The sequence below is a fragment of the Semicossyphus pulcher genome, unplaced genomic scaffold (assembly GCF_022749685.1).
Source record: "Semicossyphus pulcher isolate SPU_LCO1_2020_fin unplaced genomic scaffold, fSemPul1.0.p SCAF_21, whole genome shotgun sequence".
Lineage (NCBI taxonomy): Eukaryota > Metazoa > Chordata > Actinopteri > Labriformes > Labridae > Semicossyphus > Semicossyphus pulcher.
Window position 1 is genome coordinate 23,150,001 of NW_027211695.1, and position 20,000 is coordinate 23,170,000.

Below are 20,000 nucleotides of genomic sequence, written 5' to 3' on the forward strand. Positions count from 1 at the left end.
CTTTGTATCAGTTTGTGGTTGTTTTGTGTTTCTTTGTATCAGTTTGTGGTTGTTTTGTGTTTCTTTGTATCAGTTTGTGGTTGTTTTGTGTTTCTTTGTATCAGTTTGTGGTTGTTTGCGTCTCGTTGTATCAGTTTGTGGTTGTTTTGTGTCTCGTTGTATCAGTTCGTGGTTGTTTTGTGTCTCTTTGTATCAGTTTGTGGTTGTTTTGTGTCTCTTTGTATCAGTTCGTGGTTGCTTGCGTCTCTTTGTAGTCCTTAGAGTCAGTTTGTGGTTGTTTGCGTGTCTTTGTGGTGGCTGTGTGTCTGCAGTGCATTCTGGGCTCTGCAGCTCATCAAAATGGCAGCGCCTAACATTGATTAAAGTCAGAAACTTCTAAATGTACATTTACAAGGTTTATGAAAGAATCATTTGCCTAATAGATAAACTGTGTTTCATGCTGCATTCATTATTCCAGTCCACACACACACACACACACACACACACACACACACACACACACACACATACCTGGGCCAGTTTGAACCTGTGAATGTCAGAGGGGAGATAGAGAACGAGCTGCATGTTAAAACTTGGTCGGTCCACCTCACGGCTGCACATGTTTGCAGTACTCCACACTGTTAGAGCCTGTACTTGTGCTGCTGACACATGGATGAATGAGGTGTTCATAAATTCCTGTGTTCAACCTTTGATGATTATAGGACACAAGTATTCACGTGATGATGATTATTGGACAGAGCAGCAGGTTGAGTTACTGTTGCAGTCTAAGCATCTTTGGCTGTAAGAGTACTACACGTTGTGTTCGGAGCTGTAGTTTAAGGACCACAGCTCACACTATGATGTTGATGCTAATGATGATGAGGACACTGAGGATGTTTTCTTATGTTGATTAGGATATCCATGATGATGATGATGATGACTATATTGACCTTGTTGATGTTGTTGATGATGATTATTATAAAAAAAAAACGCCCTTTGGTACTTTGGTAACCTTGTTGTTTTCACAGGTACACACAGGTACAGTGACTCTGTTGTAAAATCTGGTCAGTATGGGCATGGCCAGGCAGGGCTGTGACCTTTGACCCTTGGGGAATGTTTGTAGGGAATTTAAAACATGCAAGACCATCAGTCTGCTAATGTGTGTGTGTGTGTGTGAGAGAGAGAGAGAGAGACAGAGAGAGAGAGAAAAGGTGTGGTGGCTCAGAGTGACGAGTTAACACTAGTCTCCATCTGCAGTATGCATACCCCTGGGGAAAACACACACACACACACACACACACACACACACACTACAGTTACACGCCCTAACTCTGTGTCTGTCTCTGGTGACAGGAAGTACACTCAGATCAAACCTCACTCACACTTAGTTCAGTTTCCAGGCTGCAGTCTGAGGACAAACTTCCTCTTTCAGAAGCGTTTCTGCACGTTGAGCTCCTGCAGCAGGTCACATGTACTCCACAACAGGACCGATCTCTACATTAACATGTGCTCAGGTTACAGTCAGAGGCTGCAGAGAAACGGCTGTCTTTGTGCTAAGCTAGGCTACAAGTTTCCCCTTGTTTCCATTCTTTGTGCTAAGCTAGGCTAAAGGTGCCCTGGCCTCCAACATGGCTGCTGTTGGAGTCACATTAAAATGTCAGCACAGCAGAGGAGACATTTCACTTTTGGACCTGAGATGTCGGGTCCTACATTTCCCATGATGCACCTGCACAGTGTACTTCACTTATATTTTAACCTGTATTAGAAATAGGAGCAGTATAAATAACTGTAGTACTAAAACCTTAAGCAGCTGTTGTCTTTGGATGGAGGCTAGCAGTTTCCCTCTGCTGCCAGTCTTTGTGCTAAGCTAGGCTAACCATGTCCTGGCCTCCAACATGGCTGCTGACTGAGTCAAAACCAAGCTGTAAAGAGTTCTGCTGCCATTTAAGGAGGCAGAAGTAGAAGAATGAAAGCAGAGGAAGTGCTAAATCTCACACACACACACACACACACACACACACACACACACACACACAGTAACTTGAACTTTTCTGAGTCAAGTTGAAAGAAGTTGAGGCGGCGATGTAAGAGGAAGTGGTGTCTACTTAAAGGAGTATGAACTGTGTGTGTGTGTCCTTATAAGGCAAAGCAGAGAGGATGAGCATGCATCTTTGAAAAAAACACACACACACACACACAGTTTTATAAAGACACACACACACACACACACACACAGTTTTATAAAGACACACACACACACACACACAGTTTTATAAAGACACACACACACACAGTTTTATAAAGACACACACACACACACACAGTTTTATAAAGACACACACACACACACACACACACTGTTTTATAAAGACACACACACACACAGTTTTATAAAGACACACACACACACACACAGTTTTATAAAGACACACACACACACACGTTCCCGTAGATCATTTGAGTGTTTTTATGGGAACGTGAGAAATTAAACAACACCATGTCTTCTGAACAGACCCCACCCCCACTTCCTGTCACAAACCTCCACTTCCTGTTCAGAGCGTCTCTTCTCACTCACATACCTGCTGTCGTGTTAGAACCAGAGATGAACCGTTTTTCCACTTCCTGTCGGGGTGCTCAGCCGCTCACTGAAATTAATCTGCAGCGAAAAACAGGAGAAAAACACTTCTTCCTGTTTGAGCTTCTTTCAGCCTCAGCACACGTCTGTTTGAAATTATTTATATTATTATTATTGTTATTATTATTATTATTATTGTTATTATTGTTTGATATCTGATAGTTTGAAGCTTCAACAAGTGCAGAGACAGAGAGCAGATCAGAGCAGCAGGCTGTTGGAGGATTCAAACATGTCTGCGTCCCTAACTGGTGCATTATAGGTTAAACACACAGTGACAGCAGGCCTCAGAGCACAGAGCCCCCTGCTGGACACACACAGATACAACATGTGGGCGAACCAGGGACACTTCAGTCTCCTCAAGATTTACAGAATAAAGCTGATTTATAAGAAGTGCATGTATGACACGTTCAAAAGTTTGAGAGGACAAAGAAATCTCGGAGAATGACCGGAGGCTGCGAGAGCTCTCTGTGACGGACAGGAGGCTGCGAGAGCTCTCTGTGACGGACAGGAGGCTGCGAGAGCTCTGTGACTGACAGGAGGCTGCGAGAGCTCTGTGACGGACAGGAGGCTGCGAGAGCTCTCTCTGACGGACAGGAGGCTGCGAGAGCTCTCTGTGACGGACAGGAGGCTGAGCGAGCTCTCTGTGACGGACAGGAAGAAATCAGTGTGACAGAACGACGCTCGAGTCGACACAACCACTTTAATGTTCACAAACACACAAAACATCAGGCTCACACTGCTTATTGCACTCACTGAAATGGTAACCCAGCAATCCCATGATGCTCTCTGTAGTCATGGAGGGGGGGGGGTCACGGGGGGGGGGGGGGTTCTCATTTTACAAATAAGACTTTTTATTATCGACGACGTCACTGAAACAAGTTTAAACTACTTTATTATTATTTTACATTCTTTCTTTACAAAAAGAACCTGTGTGTGTGTGTGTGTGTGTGTGTGTGTGTGTGGACCTATACATGCACACACACATGCTGCTTATGTTTATTTAAAGGAACAGGACACCAACAGGAGGAGAAATGTAGTTCAGAGTTATGAAAAGTTGACAAACACACTGATGTTTGTGCTGCAGTCCGTATGTGTGTGTGTGTGTGCGTGTGTGTGTGTGTGCATGCGAGTGTGTGTGTGTGTGAGTGTGTGTGTTAGCGGTCCAGCACGTAGGTCTTGTACAGGCGGTTCATCTGCTCCAGGAAGATGAAGGTGAGCACGGTGTGCGGGCCGAGGCGAGCGTAGTACGGAGTGAAGCCTTTCCACAAGGAGAAGAAGCCTTCATTCCTGATCACCTTCATCAACACCTCCTGAAGGTCGCACACAGGAAACAGGAAATACGTCAACACACGCCGCAAACATTTCAACTACAGAAGAAGAACAGTGAGGCTGAAACGGCTGACTCTGAAAGTACACTGACAGATCTCTGGTGTGCTTTAAAGGTCACGAGAACAAACAGACTGTAAATGCCTCACACATGTTAAAGAAGAAACACGCGTCTTATTTTGAAAAGGCTGTTGTCATAGTGACAGAAAGGAATTTGACATCATTGTAGACCAGCCCACCTGTCTGTATGTAACCGTCACATGTCCCTCCTCTCTGTGAGACGTGTATAAACCTGTCATTTAAATAAAGTTGTGTTTGAATCAGAGACTCACCAAGCCGTTCTTGTACTCGGGCTTCCCGTCGATCATCCTCATGTTCTGAATCCTGATACACACACACACACACACACACACACACACACACACACACACACACACACACACACACACACACACACACACACACACACACACACACACACACACACACACACACACACACACACACACACACACACACACACACACAGGTTAGGCTGTAGTCAGCTGGTCCTGTACCTGTGTGTGTTCATCTCTCAGTCTCACCTGGTCTTCACGATGTCCACCGGCATCGACGCTGCCGTGGTAACCAGCCCGCTGATCATACTGGCACAGAAGTGACACAGAATGTCGTCCCCAAAGTACCCTGAAAACACACACACACACACACACACACACACACACACACACACACACACAGAGTGAATGTATTAATGTGTGTGTATGTGTGTTTGTGTGTGTGTGTGTGTGTGTTTGTGTGTGTGTTTACCTGAGTCGAGCAGCGCCTGTTTGGACTGAGAGTAGGAGGCCAGCTGGGCTGCGTTCACCACCACCGCTCGGGCCATGGTGGGAATACACCCCTACACAGACAGACAGACAGACAGACAGACAGACAGACATTGTGAATCATATATAGATATTATCGGCACGTTATGCTCGATATATTCCCTAAAAAGCTTGACGTAATGCTACGACATTAACTCTGCACGAGTGTGCGCGCTCACGGCCTGCACCGCGCCTCTTCAGTCAGGCATGGAGAAGAGAGCGAGCTAGTTTCTGGAATGGACAGAAAGGTTGCTATTTGCAATGTTCCGCAGTGGTCGTGCGAGGAGAAGCCTGTCTGACAATATTACAGTTTGATTTGAAAGAAAATGACATTTTGTACAGAACCTCAGTTTAAGTACTTTTCTTATCTTGCTCAGTGAATGCGCACCTTTTAAAAAGCTCTGGATCATGTTATTTCTGCTTCTGCCAGTGGGCCATTACAATCAGAGCAGGCATGATATCAGCTCCGCGACAGGGAGACTTGATGTTCTCTGCAATTAGGAGGAAACCTGTGCCTAATATATTGGTATGAACATCAGCAAATAGGGTTGGAAAACCGCGTATCAGATATCGGCAAAAAATCCAACATGGTGTGTCCCTTGTTTACAATATGTTGGAGCGACTCACCCTCCACAGCGTGGTGACGCCTTCCTCTCTGGTGATCCGAGCCAGAGCGTTAAACACATTCGTGTAACCTCTCCTCTGGTCTGCAGGGAGGCTGGAGACAGGCAGAGAGAGACAGACAGGCAGGCAGGCAGAGAGAGACAGAGACAGAGAGAGAGAGAGAGACAGTTTGAGCAAAATAAAAAGAAATAGAAAAATATAATTTGTCCTGCTGCCTGTCTGTCTGTCTGTCTCCCTGCCTGTCTGTCTGTCTGTCTGTCTGTCTCTCTGCCTGTCCGTCCGTCTGTCTGTCTCTCTGCCTGTCCGTCTGACTCCCTGCCTGTCTGTCTGTCTGTCTCCCTGCCTGTCTGTCTGTCTCTCTGCCTGTCCGTCTGACTCCCTGTCTCCCTGCCTGTCTGTCTGTCTCCCCGCCTGTCTGTCTGACTCCCTGTCTCCCTGCCTGTCTGTCTGTCTCTCTGCCTGTCCGTCTGACTCCCTGTCTCCCTGCCTGTCTGTTTGTCCCTCTGCCTGTCTATCTGACTCCCTGTCTCCCTGCCTGTCTGTCTGTATCTCTGCCTGGCCGTCTGACTCCCTGTCTCCCTGCCTGTCTGTCTGTCTGTCTGTCTCTCTGCCTGTCCGTCTGACTCCCTGTCTCCCTGCCTGTCTGTCTGTCTCCCCGCCTGTCTGTCTGTCTCTCTGCCTGTCCGTCTGACTCCCTGTCTCCCTGCCTGTCTGTCTGTCTCTCTGCCTGTCCGTCTGACTCCCTGTCTCCCTGCCTGTCTGTTTGTCCCTCTGCCTGTCTATCTGACTCCCTGTCTCCCTGCCTGTCTGTCTGTATCTCTGCCTGGCCGTCTGACTCCCTGTCTCCCTGCCTGCCTGTCTGTCTGTCTCCCTGCCTGTCTGTCTGTCTGTCTGTCTCTCTGCCTGTCCGTCTGACTCCCTGTCTCCCCGCCTGTCTCCCTGCCTGTCTGTCTGTCTCTCTGCCTGTCTGTCTGACTCCCTGTCTCCCTGCCTGTCTGTCTGTCTCTCTGCCTGTCCGTCTGACTCCCTGTCTCCCTGCCTGTCTGTCCGTCTCTCTGCCTGTCTATCTGACTCCCTGTCTCCCTGCCTGTCTGTCTGTATCTCTGCCTGGCCGTCTGACTCCCTGTCTCCCTGCCTGCCTGTCTGTCTGACTCCCTGTCTCCCTGCCTGTCTGTCTGTCTCTCTGCCTGTCCGTCTGACTCCCTGTCTCCCTGCCTGTCTGTTTGTCCCTCTGCCTGTCTGTCTGACTCCCTGTCTCCCTGCCTGTCTGTCTGTATCTCTGCCTGGCCGTCTGACTCCCAGTCTCCCAGTCTCCCTGCCTGTCTGTCTGTCTCTCTGCCTGTCCGTCTGACTCCCTGCCTGTCTGTCTGTCTCCCTGCCTGTCTGTCTCTCTGCCTGTCCATCTGACTCCCTGCCTGTCTGTCTGTCTCCCCGCCTGTCTTCCTGCCTGTCTGTCTGTCTCTCTGCCTGTCTGTCTGACTCCCTGTCTCCCTGCCTGTCTGTCTCTCTCTCTGCCTGTCCGTCTGACTCCTTGTCTCTCTGCCTGTCTGTCTGACTCCCTGTCTGCCTGTCTCCCTGCCTGCCTGTCTGTCTGATTCCCTGTCTCCCTGCCTGTCTCTCTGCCTGTCCGTCTGACTCCCTGTCTCCCTGCCTGTCTGTCTGTATCTCTGCCTGGCCGTCTGACTCCCAGTCTCCCAGTCTCCCTGCCTGTCTCCCTGCCTGTCTGTCTGTCTGTCTGTCTGTCTGTCTCTCTGCCTGTCCGTCTGACTCCCTGCCTGTCCGTCTGTCTCCCTGTCTCCCTGCCTGCCTGTCCGTCCGTCTCTCTGCTTGTCTGTCTGTCTGTGTGTGTCTGTCTCACCGTCCGTCTGCAGTCATCCTGATCAGGGCGACCTCTGCTGGTGTTCCTACAAAGGCTCCTGTGGCTCCGGCTGTCATACCGATCAGAGCCTGCAGGGGGAGCACAGTGTCACTGTGAGGACTTCCCATCAGCTGTCACTGACCTTTAACCGGCCCTTTACTAAGCTTCAGGATCAGGTGACACAGTACCTTGAGCAGGAAGTTAGGCGGCCGTCCGTCCTCTCCGGTCATCTTCTCAAACAGGATGGTGTAGATTCCCAGACGAGTCGTCGTGTACGTGGCCTGACGCAGCAGACCTGCAGACAGACTGACACGCAGAGACGTCACACAGTCTTTATGATTCATAAATCATAACATCGGTTATTAAACTGTAAACACACGAAGAACTGCTGAGGAAACACTGCAGGCATTACAGCATTCAATCAGACGGCTGTTTACAGGTGACAGGAGCACGAGGACTTCCTAATAACATGTCAAAGAGAGAGTTAGAGTTAAAGAGTTAAAAAAAAGAGTTTAATAGAGTTAAAGAGTTAAATAAAGAATTAAATAGAGTTCAATAAAGAGTTAAAAAGTTATATAAAGAGTTAAAGTTAAATAAAGAGTTAAATACAGTTAAATAAAGAGTTAAATAGAGTTCAATAAAGAGTTAAAAAGTTATATAAAGAGTTAAAAAGTTAAATAAAGAGTTAAATACAGTTAAATAAAGAGTTAAATAGAATTATATAAAGAGTTAAATACAGTTAAATAAAGAGTTAAATAGGGTTAAAGAGTTAAATAAAGAATTAAATAGAGTTCAATAAAGAGTTAAAAAGTTATATAAAGAGTTAAAAAGTTAAAGAGTTAAATAGAATTATATAAAGAGTTAAATACAGTTAAATAAAGAGTTTAATAGAGTTAAAGAGTTAAATAAAGAATTAAATAGAGTTCAATAAAGAGTTAAAAAGTTATATAAAGAGTTAAAAAGTTAAATAAAGAGTTAAATACAGTTAAATAAAGAGTTAAATAGGGTTAAATAAAGAGTTAAATACAGTTAAATAAAGAGTTAAAATAGGGTTATATAAAGAGTTAAATAGAGTTAAATAAAGAGTTAAATAGAGTTATAGAGTTAAATAAAGAGTTAAATAGAGTTATAGAGTTAAATACAGTTAAATAAAGAGTTAAATAGAGTTATAGAGTTAAATAAAGAGTTAAATAGAATTATATAAAGAGTTAAATACAGTTAAATAAAGAGTTAAATAGAGTTAAATAAAGAGTTAAATAGAATTATATAAAGAGTTAAATAGAGTTAAATAAAGAGTTAAATAGAATTATATAAAGAGTTAAATAGAGTTAAATAAAGAGTTAAATAGAATTATATAAAGAGTTAAATACAGTTAAATAAAGAGTTAAATAGAGTTATAGAGTTAAATAAAGAGTTAAATAGAATTATATAAAGAGTTAAATACAGTTAAATAAAGAGTTAAATAGAGTTAAATAAAGAATTAAATAGAGTTAAATAAAGAGTTAAATAGAGTTATAGAGTTAAATAAAGAATTAAATAGAGTTAAATAAAGAGTTAAATAGAGTTATAGAGTTAAATAAAGAATTAAATAGAGTTAAATAAAGAGTTAAATAGAGTTATAGAGTTAAATAAAGAATTAAATACAGTTAAATAAAGAGTTAAATAGAGTTAAATAAAAAATTAAATAGAGTTATAGAGTTAAATAAAGACTTAAATAGAGTTATAGAGTTAAATAAAGAATTAAATAGAGTTGAATAAAGAGTTAAATAGAGTTATAGAGTTAAATAAAGAATTAAATAGAGTTAAATAAAGAGTTAAATAGTTAGAGTTAAATAAAGAATTAAATAGAGTTAAATAAAGAGTTAAATAGAGTTTGAGTTAAATAAAGAGTTAAATAGAGTTATAGAGTTAAATAAAGAGTTAAATAGAGTTATAGAGTAAAATAAAGAATTAAATAGAGTTAAATAAAGAGTTAAATAGAGTTGAATAAAGAGTTAAATAGAGTTATAGAGTTAAATAAAGAATTAAATAGAGTTAAATAAAGAGTTAAATAGTTAGAGTTAAATAAAGAATTAAATAGAGTTAAATAAAGAGTTAAATAAAGAGTTAAATAGAGTTTCTGAATTAAATAAAGAGTTAAATAGAGTTATAGAGTTAAATAAAGAGTTAAATAGAGTTATAGTTAAATAAAGAATTAAATAGAGTTAAATAAAGAGTTAAATAGAGTTAAATAAAGAGTTAAATAGAATTATATAAAGAGTTAAATACAGTTAAATAAAGAGTTAAATAGAGTTATAGAGTTAAATAAAGAGTTAAATAGAATTATATAAAGAGTTAAATACAGTTAAATAAAGAGTTAAATAGAGTTAAATAAAGAATTAAATAGAGTTAAATAAAGAGTTAAATAGAGTTATAGAGTTAAATAAAGAATTAAATAGAGTTAAATAAAGAGTTAAATAGAGTTATAGAGTTAAATAAAGAATTAAATAGAGTTAAATAAAGAGTTAAATAGAGTTATAGAGTTAAATAAAGAATTAAATACAGTTAAATAAAGAGTTAAATAGAGTTAAATAAAAAATTAAATAGAGTTATAGAGTTAAATAAAGACTTAAATAGAGTTATAGAGTTAAATAAAGAATTAAATAGAGTTGAATAAAGAGTTAAATAGAGTTATAGAGTTAAATAAAGAATTAAATAGAGTTAAATAAAGAGTTAAATAGTTAGAGTTAAATAAAGAATTAAATAGAGTTAAATAAAGAGTTAAATAGAGTTTGAGTTAAATAAAGAGTTAAATAGAGTTATAGAGTTAAATAAAGAGTTAAATAGAGTTATAGAGTAAAATAAAGAATTAAATAGAGTTAAATAAAGAGTTAAATAGAGTTGAATAAAGAGTTAAATAGAGTTATAGAGTTAAATAAAGAATTAAATAGAGTTAAATAAAGAGTTAAATAGTTAGAGTTAAATAAAGAATTAAATAGAGTTAAATAAAGAGTTAAATAAAGAGTTAAATAGAGTTTCTGAATTAAATAAAGAGTTAAATAGAGTTATAGAGTTAAATAAAGAGTTAAATAGAGTTATAGTTAAATAAAGAATTAAATAGAGTTAAATAAAGAGTTAAATAGAATTATATAAAGAGTTAAATAGAATTATATAAAGAGTTAAATACAGTTAAATAAAGAGTTAAATAGAGTTATAGAGTTAGAGTTAAATAAAGAGTTAAATAGAGTTATAGAGTTAAATAAAGAATTAAATAGAGTTAAATAGAGTTATAGAGTTAAATAAAGAATTAAATAGAGTTAAATAAAGAGTTAAATAGAGTTAGAGTTAAATAAAGAATTAAATAGAGTTAAATAGAGTTATAGAGTTAAATAAAGAATTAAATAGAGTTAAATAAAGAGTTAAATAGTTATAGAGTTAAATAAAGAGTTAAATAAAGAGTTAAATAAAGAGTTAAATAGAGTTATAGAGTTAAATAAAGAGTTAAAGAGTTAAAGAGTTAAATAGTTATAGAGTTAAATAAAGAATTAAATAGAGTTAAATAAAGAGTTAAATAGAGTTAAATAAAGAGTTAAATAGAGTTATAGAGTTATAGAGTTAAATAAAGAGTTAAATAGAGTTATAGAGTTAAATAAAGAATTAAATAGAGTTAAATAAAGAGTTAATAAGGCGTCAGGTACCCGGTGTAGATGCCTCCCACCCCCTCGTTCTTCAGGATGGAGAACAGAGCGTGGAAGCTGGTCTTGTACTCTCGGGCCTTCGTGCCCTGACCACTGAGCTGCATCCGGTTCTTCACCAGGTCCAACGGCTGCACAAACACTGTCGCACCCATCCTGAGAGACAGACAGGTACAAGCAGAGAGACAGATGAGTACAGAACAGAGTTATTCATCTGTAATTCCAAACCTCATCTGGAATTTGTTCATTTCTATCAGACAGCTGATAAGAGATCTGGTCCTCAGTGTTTCAGTGATAACAGTGTGTATCAGGAACAGCTCAGGTCAGAGGTCAGCCTCACAGACAGTACCTGTCGTTCAGGGGAACACTGATCCTGCTGGCAAACAAAGCACTGTTGTAAGCTCGTGTGTGTATCCAGTGCAGGTAAACCTGACTGTTTTATGACAGCATTAATGACCTTCATCCATGACAGGATCATGTTGCTCTTTAATGTGAGCAGTCTGGTTTGACTGAAGCAACATGAAGACGTCTCTTTATCAACAACGGGTAAAGCCTGAATGTAAACTTGGTTTTCACACACCAGTGCGTCGGAAAAAACGTTACCTTGTGGGCTAGCTGTGTGACAGCATGCTAACATGCAGACTATTGTTATGGTGTGATGTGTTCCTGAGCCAGTGTGCAGGTGAATGAAAGGGTTAAATGGTCTCATGTCAGAGATCTGGATCCACTCAGTGATGTCACAAACAGGTTTCATCACATGACGTAAAGATCACATGTGTACACTTCAGCTGCAGACCACACACACACACACACACACACACACACAGGCTGCTCAGAAGGGTGTGTGTGTGTGTGTGTGTGTGTGTGTGTGTATGACACCAGCAGCTGTCGCTCACACTCCCGTAGAGGTTCCCCCGCGTGCACACGCCTCGTGCATGCTCCTGAGATGTTAAAGTCGTGACATTTAAAGGACACTCAGATCAGTTTGTCTCTGCAGCGTCCACTCATGTTTGACACTCTGTACTCTGCACGCTGTAACAAACGACCACATAAGGTCAAAAGAAGGCAGCACTCCTCCCCCACAATGCATCACTCCTTTCAACCTGAAGACACCTTGCAGGTGTGACTGTGATCTCTTTGAATCAGAGCATCTTCATCATCTTTATTCTCCTGCAGCTTCTCTTCATCTGTAGCTCTTTAACATCCTGTTGATCATCATCTTTAAGGAGCTCACAGGAGTCTCACCATCACTGACAGACTCATTAAATAACTGCCTCTGAGTCTGCTCACTCTCCGGTTCACTTCTGACTCAGAAACAGGTTGAGGTCCTGACAGGTCACACCTCAGCTGCTTGAGTCTTCATGGCCTCACAGGGACCAGGACTAAATCTCATCATCAGTCAGGATTGCTTTAAAGGTTTCAATGTCCGGCGAGTGATGTGGAGATGTTTATATCCGTCTCAGGTGAGGACACACACAGCTGGTGGATCAGCAGGTGGAGGTAACACGCCCAGACACGCAGCACTGTGCCAGCAAAGGCAGGGAAGAAGAAGTGGTGGTTCAGGAAACGATGCTTCAGCTTCACAAATGTTTCGTGTGTGTGTGTGTGTGTGTGTGTGTGTGTGTGCGCGCTTTAGGCGTAACAACTCGTTAGTTAACCTTTTACGTAATCAGAGAGGTAGCTTTAGCTCTGCTGTTGCATGCTAGCAGGCTCTCTGCCCTGTCTGGAACTAGACCGGGCCTCGGTCAGCCTTTAACCTGAGCAGACAGCCTCCTGAGCCGTGTTAACTCACACTGGACCCCGCTACATAACACACAGTGCAGGGGCTCAGTGACTGGATATCTGTGTTAGCTGAGCTGCTCACACGGAGGACACAGAGCAGCGATCTTAATAAACAACACGTGTTATCTAATGTTGTTTTCTTCTTTAAAACATGAATGCGGCAAATGTTACCTAAATCTGACAGCTAGCATTAGCATTGCTAACACAGAGAACTGCTGCCACAAATACAATCCTGGTCGGATAAATTGTCACGTGTCCTCCCAGACAGGACTCATTCCCTTCCTGTCTTTTCCAATAAGAAACTGGATTATTGATGTTTAAAACAGCTTAAAGCGACACGTGAAGTAGAGCACGTAGCATGTAGCTTAAAACAGCTAGCTCAACAGATGCTGAGGGGCGTGATGTTCTCCTTAACAGTGGTGTTTCAAAGCCTGTTTCCAGCTCACACAGTCTGCAGAGCTTCGTGTGAGGGTTCATGGCAGTTAATTCATATTGTCGTTTGTTCGCGGCCTCAGAGACAACCGGCTGTGAGCAGGTTATTGTCAGGGGGATAGAAATCGATGGGGGGCAGACTTTGACACAACACTGGCCCTGCACTGTTACCAACAGTGACAGCATTAGCAGCTATCATCTAACTAACCGTGCTGCCTGATAGGACTGCTTCAGCCTTCAGTTATTCTCTCAAACCAGAGATAACAAATTACAAACAGGTTCATGTCATCATCCTGCAGTTTGTTAGCCCCTCTGTTAGCAGCCCCTGACCGCTGACATTAGCACATTAGCATGTGAGCTAACAGCAGCACCTACCCAGCCAAACCCCCGAACAGGAACTTGATGGCCTTCGGAGAGGTCTTGGGCTTGCCGTCCGCCATGTTTCCCCCTGTCGATCAGTGGCCACAGAGTCCCCGGTCAGATTCCCGCTGCCTGTCTGCCTCTGAGCCGGACCGTCAGCCTGTTCTCTAACCGGTACAGCAGCTGCAGCAGCCGGGGCAAGGTGACTCTCTGGAGCGGGTACGCCCGACACGAGGTCCAACGGACCAATCAGGAGGCGAGCACGAAGATCGACGTAGGGCTACGAATGTTTTGCTGCCTTCAATGTCCCTTAAACGGCTCGTTAGTCTGAGCGTCATGTCGTAAAATTTGATACATTTAAAAAAATATGACTTTTAACATTTTGTTTTAAGAAATACAAATATAAAGAAAAAAACGGTGCAGACATTATTTCCAAAATCTCAGTAACAGTAATGGAGAGCTTTCCCAGTAAATGCAGCTGACTGTAAACTTAGGCTCAGGCTCTCAGAATTTCTAGTAGAGCACTTAAAACATCAGCAGTGTCTGCAATGCAAGTCGAAATGGGGGAAATGCCTCTACGAATTAGGAGGGGAAAGCTTATGTTGGCATACTGGGTTAATCTGCCAGGACATAGTAGACCACATCCAACAAAGGACTTCTTACAGGAGTGTTGGGAGCATAAGGAGTCCAGATTGTTCAGTTTTAGATGGATAGGAAATGCTAAGGCACAGAATGTAGGCCTAAGTAATTTAAAAGTAAGCCCTACTGTTCCATCATCAACTATTCCTCCGTGGAGATTCATTATGCCATAGATACAAGTCTGCAGCAAAAATTAAAAGACAAACCTAAACTGATACCAAAATGGATGATAGTACAGAACTATATTGACCAGCACAAACACAAGTTATTTATATTTACAGATGGTTCAAAAGAACCGAAGACTGGGCATACAGGTGCTGCTTTCTTCATCCCTCACTGTGAGGTAGCAGTGAAAAAGAGAATAACTGACCACCTCTCAGTGTACACTGCTGAGTTACTAGGAATATTGTTAGCAGTACAATGGGTGGAAGAAAATAACCAATCTAGTGCCATAATTGCTTCTGATAGTTTGTCAGCCCTTTCAAGCATAAAATCCGTAAAGTCGTCATGTAGACAGGATATTATATATGATATTTTTCATGTGCTACTCAGGCTACATCATAGAGGATTGGGTATCTCCTTCCTTTGGGTGCCTGCTCATGTAGGGGTGGAAGGAAATGAGAAGGCAGACATACTACCCAAACAGTCATTAAAAAGACAGTTAATTGACATACAAATACCACTAAGTAAATCAGAAATTAAAACCATCATAAAAGACCATACGCGCAAAACCTGGCAGGAACATTGGAACGTATGTGAAACAGGAAGACATCTTTACAGTATTCAAAAACACGTAGGCATTGGAGGAATGCAGAGCAGGAACCCAAGGGAGGAGATGGCCATTACACGTCTGAGAACTGGACACACAGGATTAAATCAAACACTCCATAGAATAAACAAGCACCCTACTGGACTATGCATATACTGTAATAAACTGGAAACTGTCAAACATGTACTAATAGATTGCAAAGGGTATGATGAGCAAAGAAGGGAATTAAAATCAGAACTAACTCAGGAAAAACGCAATATTACATTGGGGAATCTGTTAGGGAAAACATCCTGTAAAGTTCGCAGTCTTCTAGTCAAGTACTTAAGAGAAACCGGAATTATAGAGAGAATTGGATTTTTTTTTGTTTTGTTTCCTGCCAATTTACTGCTCCACACTCCAGTCCAGTAATTGGCGGTAATGCACCTTCAAGCTGGTTTGCCAACCGCCATTAAGACTCAAAGAAGAAGAAGAAGAAGCAGCCGCTCCAGAGTGGGCGGGACCTGTCAAAGCAACAGCTTGTTGAGGAAGTAGAAACAGCCTACGGTGAGTAGAGACACAAAACTGTCGATTGTACCTGAATAAACTCCAGTCTGACAGTTTCATTAATGTGCCCAGGTTTCTGAACACTTCCAGCGTCTACTCATCTTTTCTGCTTCGTCATGTTTCCGTTATTTTAACGGTTTTCTGTCGCTGTGACGAAGCAGCTAACGTTAGCTAACGTCGAGATAACAGAAAACTTAGCACACTGTAGTCCGCCTTTTATCTGCAATTTTTTTTCTCCGTATAAAAGAAATAATTTAACTAAACTATCACCAGAACACAGCCAATTACTAGAGCTTATATCATTATTATTATTATTTTAAAGGTGATTTAAATGTATCAATGCCTCTTCATAATCATAATCTTTAAACATGATTACATATCAGTCAGCGGTCAGAGGGGATACAACGTCAAACCAGAGTTTAGTGCAGTTTGAAGGTTTGTTTTGAAAATGTTTCATATTAAATATATTTTTACTGTCCTTTACATTTATTTTTCTTCTTCCTGCAGCAGGTGGCGATGCTGTGACATCACACTGCCACAGCGTCCAATGACAGCGCTCAGATCATGGCTGCGCGTGGGACACCACACCGGACGGACCAATGAGGAGGAAGAACAGCCATGACGGACAGGGACAGGGCGGGACAGAGGAGCGGGGGCCGAGGAGAGGGGACAGGGGGCAGGCCTGGGTGAGACAGGCAGAAAGGGTGGAGATGGGAGGTGAGACAGGCAGTATGTCCCCGCTGCCTGTCTTCATGTTCCCCTCTGAGCTTCTGTTCCACGCTGCAGAGACGAGCTCCCACCGGAGAGTGTTAACCCTGTACAACCCCTACAGCTTCAGCCTGAGCTTTAAGAGTCAGTACCTGTCTGTCTGCTTACCTGTCTGTCTGTCTGTGTGTCTGAACAACCCCTACAGCTTCAGCCTGAGCTTCAAGACTCAGTACCTGTCTGTCTGCTTACCTGTCTGTCTGTCTGTCTGTGTGTCTGAACAACCCCTACAGCTTCAGCCTGAGCTTCAAGACTCAGTACCTGTCTGTTTCCTTCAGTGTGTAAGCTGTGGACAGACTGCCCCCTGCTGGCTCTACAGGATATAACAGCCTGTCTCTCCCCATCTCTCTCTGTCTCTCTTTCTGCCTGTCTGTCTCTCCAGTGTTGTGTACAGCTCCGTCTCTCTACAGAGTGGTGGAGTCCGAGGGCAGCGTGCGAGCCAAATCCTGTGTCGACCTGTGAGTACACAGAGAAATCCTGCCGCCATTACGAGCTCTGACAGTCTGTAGGAGACTGTTTGAGATCACGGGGGGTTCAATAGAAAACTCAGTGAACCTGAAACACACTTCCTGTGACATCACTTCCTTTTCCTGTCAGGGTGGTGCGTCACCTGGACGTGTCCCCTCGTCACTGGGGCCGCAGGGACCGTTTCCGCCTTGAGGTGAGAGGAGGAGGTCAGGTGGGAGGACGGGAGATCTGGGCAGAGCTTAGTGGAGGACAGGAGGTGGGAGGAGGGGAGGAAGAGGAGGAGAGGAGGAGAAGGAAACGGGGAGGAGGAGAGGAGAGGAGGGTAGGAGGCCAGCAGAGGGCGCTGTCTCCTCAGACTCCTCTGTCCCCTCTTCTGGTGCCCACACACACACACCTGCAGCTGTCTACTTACACAGGTAAGGGGGAGGAAATAAGGAGGAACAGCAAAGCACCCTGGGTCTTGTAGTTCTTTTAGTTATTAACTTTACCTGTTTGTGTGTGTGCAGCTGTGCGCAGTGTGTCTCAGTGGGTGGTGTGTGTTTCGGTGGCGGCGCTGTGTGTCGTCGTGTTGATGCTCCCCCTCCACACTGACACCAGCTCTGTGGTTCCACGCTGCCTGCAGGTCTCCACCAATCAGAAGCTGGTCTGCGCCTACACACTGGGTAACGCACACACACACACACACTCTCTGTCTGATGTAGAAAAACACAGGTAGAGACAGACAGAAGGAGGTGGAGAGGGAGGAAAGGAGGTGGAGCAGGAAACTGTGAGCTAGAAAAGGAAGGAGGGAGGAAGTTTGAGGAGGACACAAAGCACTGCAGCGCTATGTAAGGACTCACCTGTCTCCCTCTCTCTCTCTGTCTGTCACTCTCTCTCAGGTCTTCTCACCATGGTGTTCCTACGGTAACCAGTGTTTGAGTGACAGCTAAAGCCCAGACGACCTTTGACCTCAGTATAGTCCATCAGACACAAAGACTGTCCATGAACTCAACACACACACATGAATGTAGTTTAATGATAGATGGGTCAGTGTTTGAAATAAAACTTTATTTAAACTGGAAGCAAAAAGTGAACAGGATCAAAGTACACTTGAACTGTTTTTGTTGTAGTTTTTAATCTCAATAAAGATGTCTGATCATGAAATCATTGTTACTGATTGTGTTTCCGGATAAAGGAACAGCAGCTGGTTAGCTAAGCTTAGCTTAGCATCAAGACTGGAAACATTTTGAAGGGTAAAGGTCAAAATTAGGACTACAAAGAATTCACAGTATCACAGTAAAAGTACTTCCTGTAGTTAGAGTATCACAGTCAAAGTATCACAGTCAAAGTACCAGTATGTAGTAGCTCTGTGGTTCCACGCTGGCTGCAGGTCTCCACCAATCAGATGCTGGTCTGCGCCTACACACTGGGTAACACACACACACACACACACACACTCTGTCTGATGTAGAGAAACACAGGTAGAGACAGACAGAAGGAGGTGGAGAGGGAAACTGTAAGCTAGAAAAGGAAGGAGGGAGGAAGTTTGAGTAAGCCACAAAGAAGTGCAGTGCAGTGTACGGACTCAGCTGTCTCCCTCTCTCTCTCTGTCTGTCTCTCTCTCAGGTCTTCTCACCATGGTGTTCCTACGGTAACCAGTGTTTGAGTGACAGCACATTAAAAGTACTCTGGCTGTGTTTGAAATGTCATACTATCCTAGCAGCACGTCCTGATGTGGCCTAAATGTAGTATGCAGTATGTAAACAAAAGCTAAATGTGCAGTACGCCAAAAATACCCAGATGTCTTACTGATTCTGAAACGTATGCATCTGACCAGTCTGCCTCGCCTACTGTATCCCATAATGCAAAGCGCTGGAACGTCACAGTGGCACGTAGAAGAGCAGAAGGGGGCGCTTAGCATACTGCATACGTGTGAACAGCTCCATACTACAGACTACTACCGAATGCAGTATGCAGTATGTAAATGGACTGTACTTACATAGCGCTTGCTTTTACACTACATCACATTCATTCATACACTGATGGCAGAGGCTGCTACATAATCAGTGATCACATTCATTCCCGTTAGCTATGAATGGCTATGAATGTGTGGTTCAGTGTGTTGCCCAAGGACACTTGTGTAGGCCGAGGGAGCTGGGGATCGAACCTCCGACCTTCCGATGAAAACGACCGACTCTACCCCTGAGCCACCGCCGCCCCACAGCCACAGTACGTAGTATATAGTATCAGATTTCGAACACAGCATATGTAGTTAAAATGAAGAGGCTGTTTTCCAGGTATTGTTTTTGAATAACTTTATTAGCATTCTGTCATTAACATCGGGAGGAGCATAAAGGGTTAAACGGTGAAGGAGGAAACTCAGTGAAACCAGGTGACCAATCAGACTCCACCTGGTCAGCCTGTTGTCATGGTAACAGTCACATGGTTTCATTCAGAGGTAGGGGTCAGTGAAGTCAACCTGAAGGTGAGAGGTGTTTTTAAAGGGTTAAACTGTAAAAACATGTTATTATTTTAATGTGATTTTTATGGTGACAAACTGACATGAGCCGCAATAAATGTGATGATGATAATAATGTGCATGTTTGGGTCCAAAGGGGGAAATCACACACTGAACCATCATCTTTGTTCTTTTTGTTTGGTTTGGTAAAATGTTCTTTATTTATGATTTATTTTGAAATGAAAGAATCTTAAACCAATAAAGATAGAATAAACCATGGTTTGACACCTGGCAGGTCCCCACCCCTCAGGTTGAGCACCACTGAGTTAAAAATGTTCTTCTCTAAAGTCTACAGGAGCTACATTCATAAAATATAGAGTTATAGTCTATCGTAAATATACTCGTAAATATGCTGCAGCACAGTCGGATGATACAGCAGAACCTCGTACAGACAGGAAGCAGCTGTTACCATGGCAACACAGTTTACAGCAGAAAGGTCAACTAACCCACATGAAAAATTTTACAGCAGGCTTTTATTTTGAAATGAAAGCAGCGTGAGTGCAGAGTGTACGGAGGCCCACGACTGCCAAACAAGAGGAAATGAAAGATCGGGAATAAAATTACTCTTGTGTTTTTGATGTTTGATTTTTATGATGTTGAGTTATTTTCTTTAATGTTTGAGTCACAAAGTCAAACTGCTTTTTGATTCATCAGTAACAGTTTGTACCTAAAAAACAAAAGCTGCTGATTAATCCAGGCTACAAAAGTGGACTCTTATTTTGAAATAAAAGCAATGCATTAAGTACAGAAGCCCATATTTGCCAAAACAAAAGACAAAACAATAAA

General features: G+C 42.5%; 3 protein-coding genes across 3 annotated transcripts in view; 1 reads left to right on the forward strand and 2 right to left on the reverse strand.

The window, feature by feature from the left end:
- Nucleotides 1-3,295: 3,295 nt before the first annotated feature.
- slc25a11 (solute carrier family 25 member 11) lies at nt 3,296-13,758 on the reverse strand. Its single transcript, XM_069672571.1, has 9 exons — nt 13,549-13,758; nt 10,963-11,115; nt 7,474-7,591; nt 7,286-7,374; nt 5,431-5,521; nt 4,748-4,838; nt 4,525-4,624; nt 4,273-4,324; nt 3,296-3,924 (listed from the first exon to the last, which is right to left on the reverse strand). Exons 1-9 carry the CDS (start codon nt 13,611-13,613, stop codon nt 3,769-3,771), a joined length of 915 nt encoding a protein of 304 aa, XP_069528672.1. The 5' UTR covers nt 13,614-13,758; the 3' UTR covers nt 3,296-3,768.
- A 1,650-nt stretch (nt 13,759-15,408) lies between these two features.
- On the forward strand, nt 15,409-17,860 carry LOC138600974 (motile sperm domain-containing protein 1-like). The gene is made up of 6 exons (XM_069672541.1): nt 15,409-15,484; nt 15,992-16,336; nt 16,632-16,707; nt 16,847-17,133; nt 17,224-17,379; nt 17,596-17,860. Exons 2-6 carry the CDS (start codon nt 16,084-16,086, stop codon nt 17,622-17,624), a joined length of 801 nt encoding a protein of 266 aa, XP_069528642.1. The 5' UTR covers nt 15,409-15,484; nt 15,992-16,083; the 3' UTR covers nt 17,625-17,860.
- Nucleotides 17,861-19,033: 1,173 nt separating this feature from the next.
- Nucleotides 19,034-20,000, reverse strand: part of LOC138600660 (voltage-gated potassium channel subunit beta-2-like) — a 25,393-nt gene continuing 24,426 nt past the window's right edge. Inside the window, exon 14 of the mRNA XM_069672128.1 lies at nt 19,034-20,000. This exon is cut by the window's right edge and continues 322 nt beyond it. The gene's annotated coding sequence lies outside the window, so the exon portion shown is untranslated.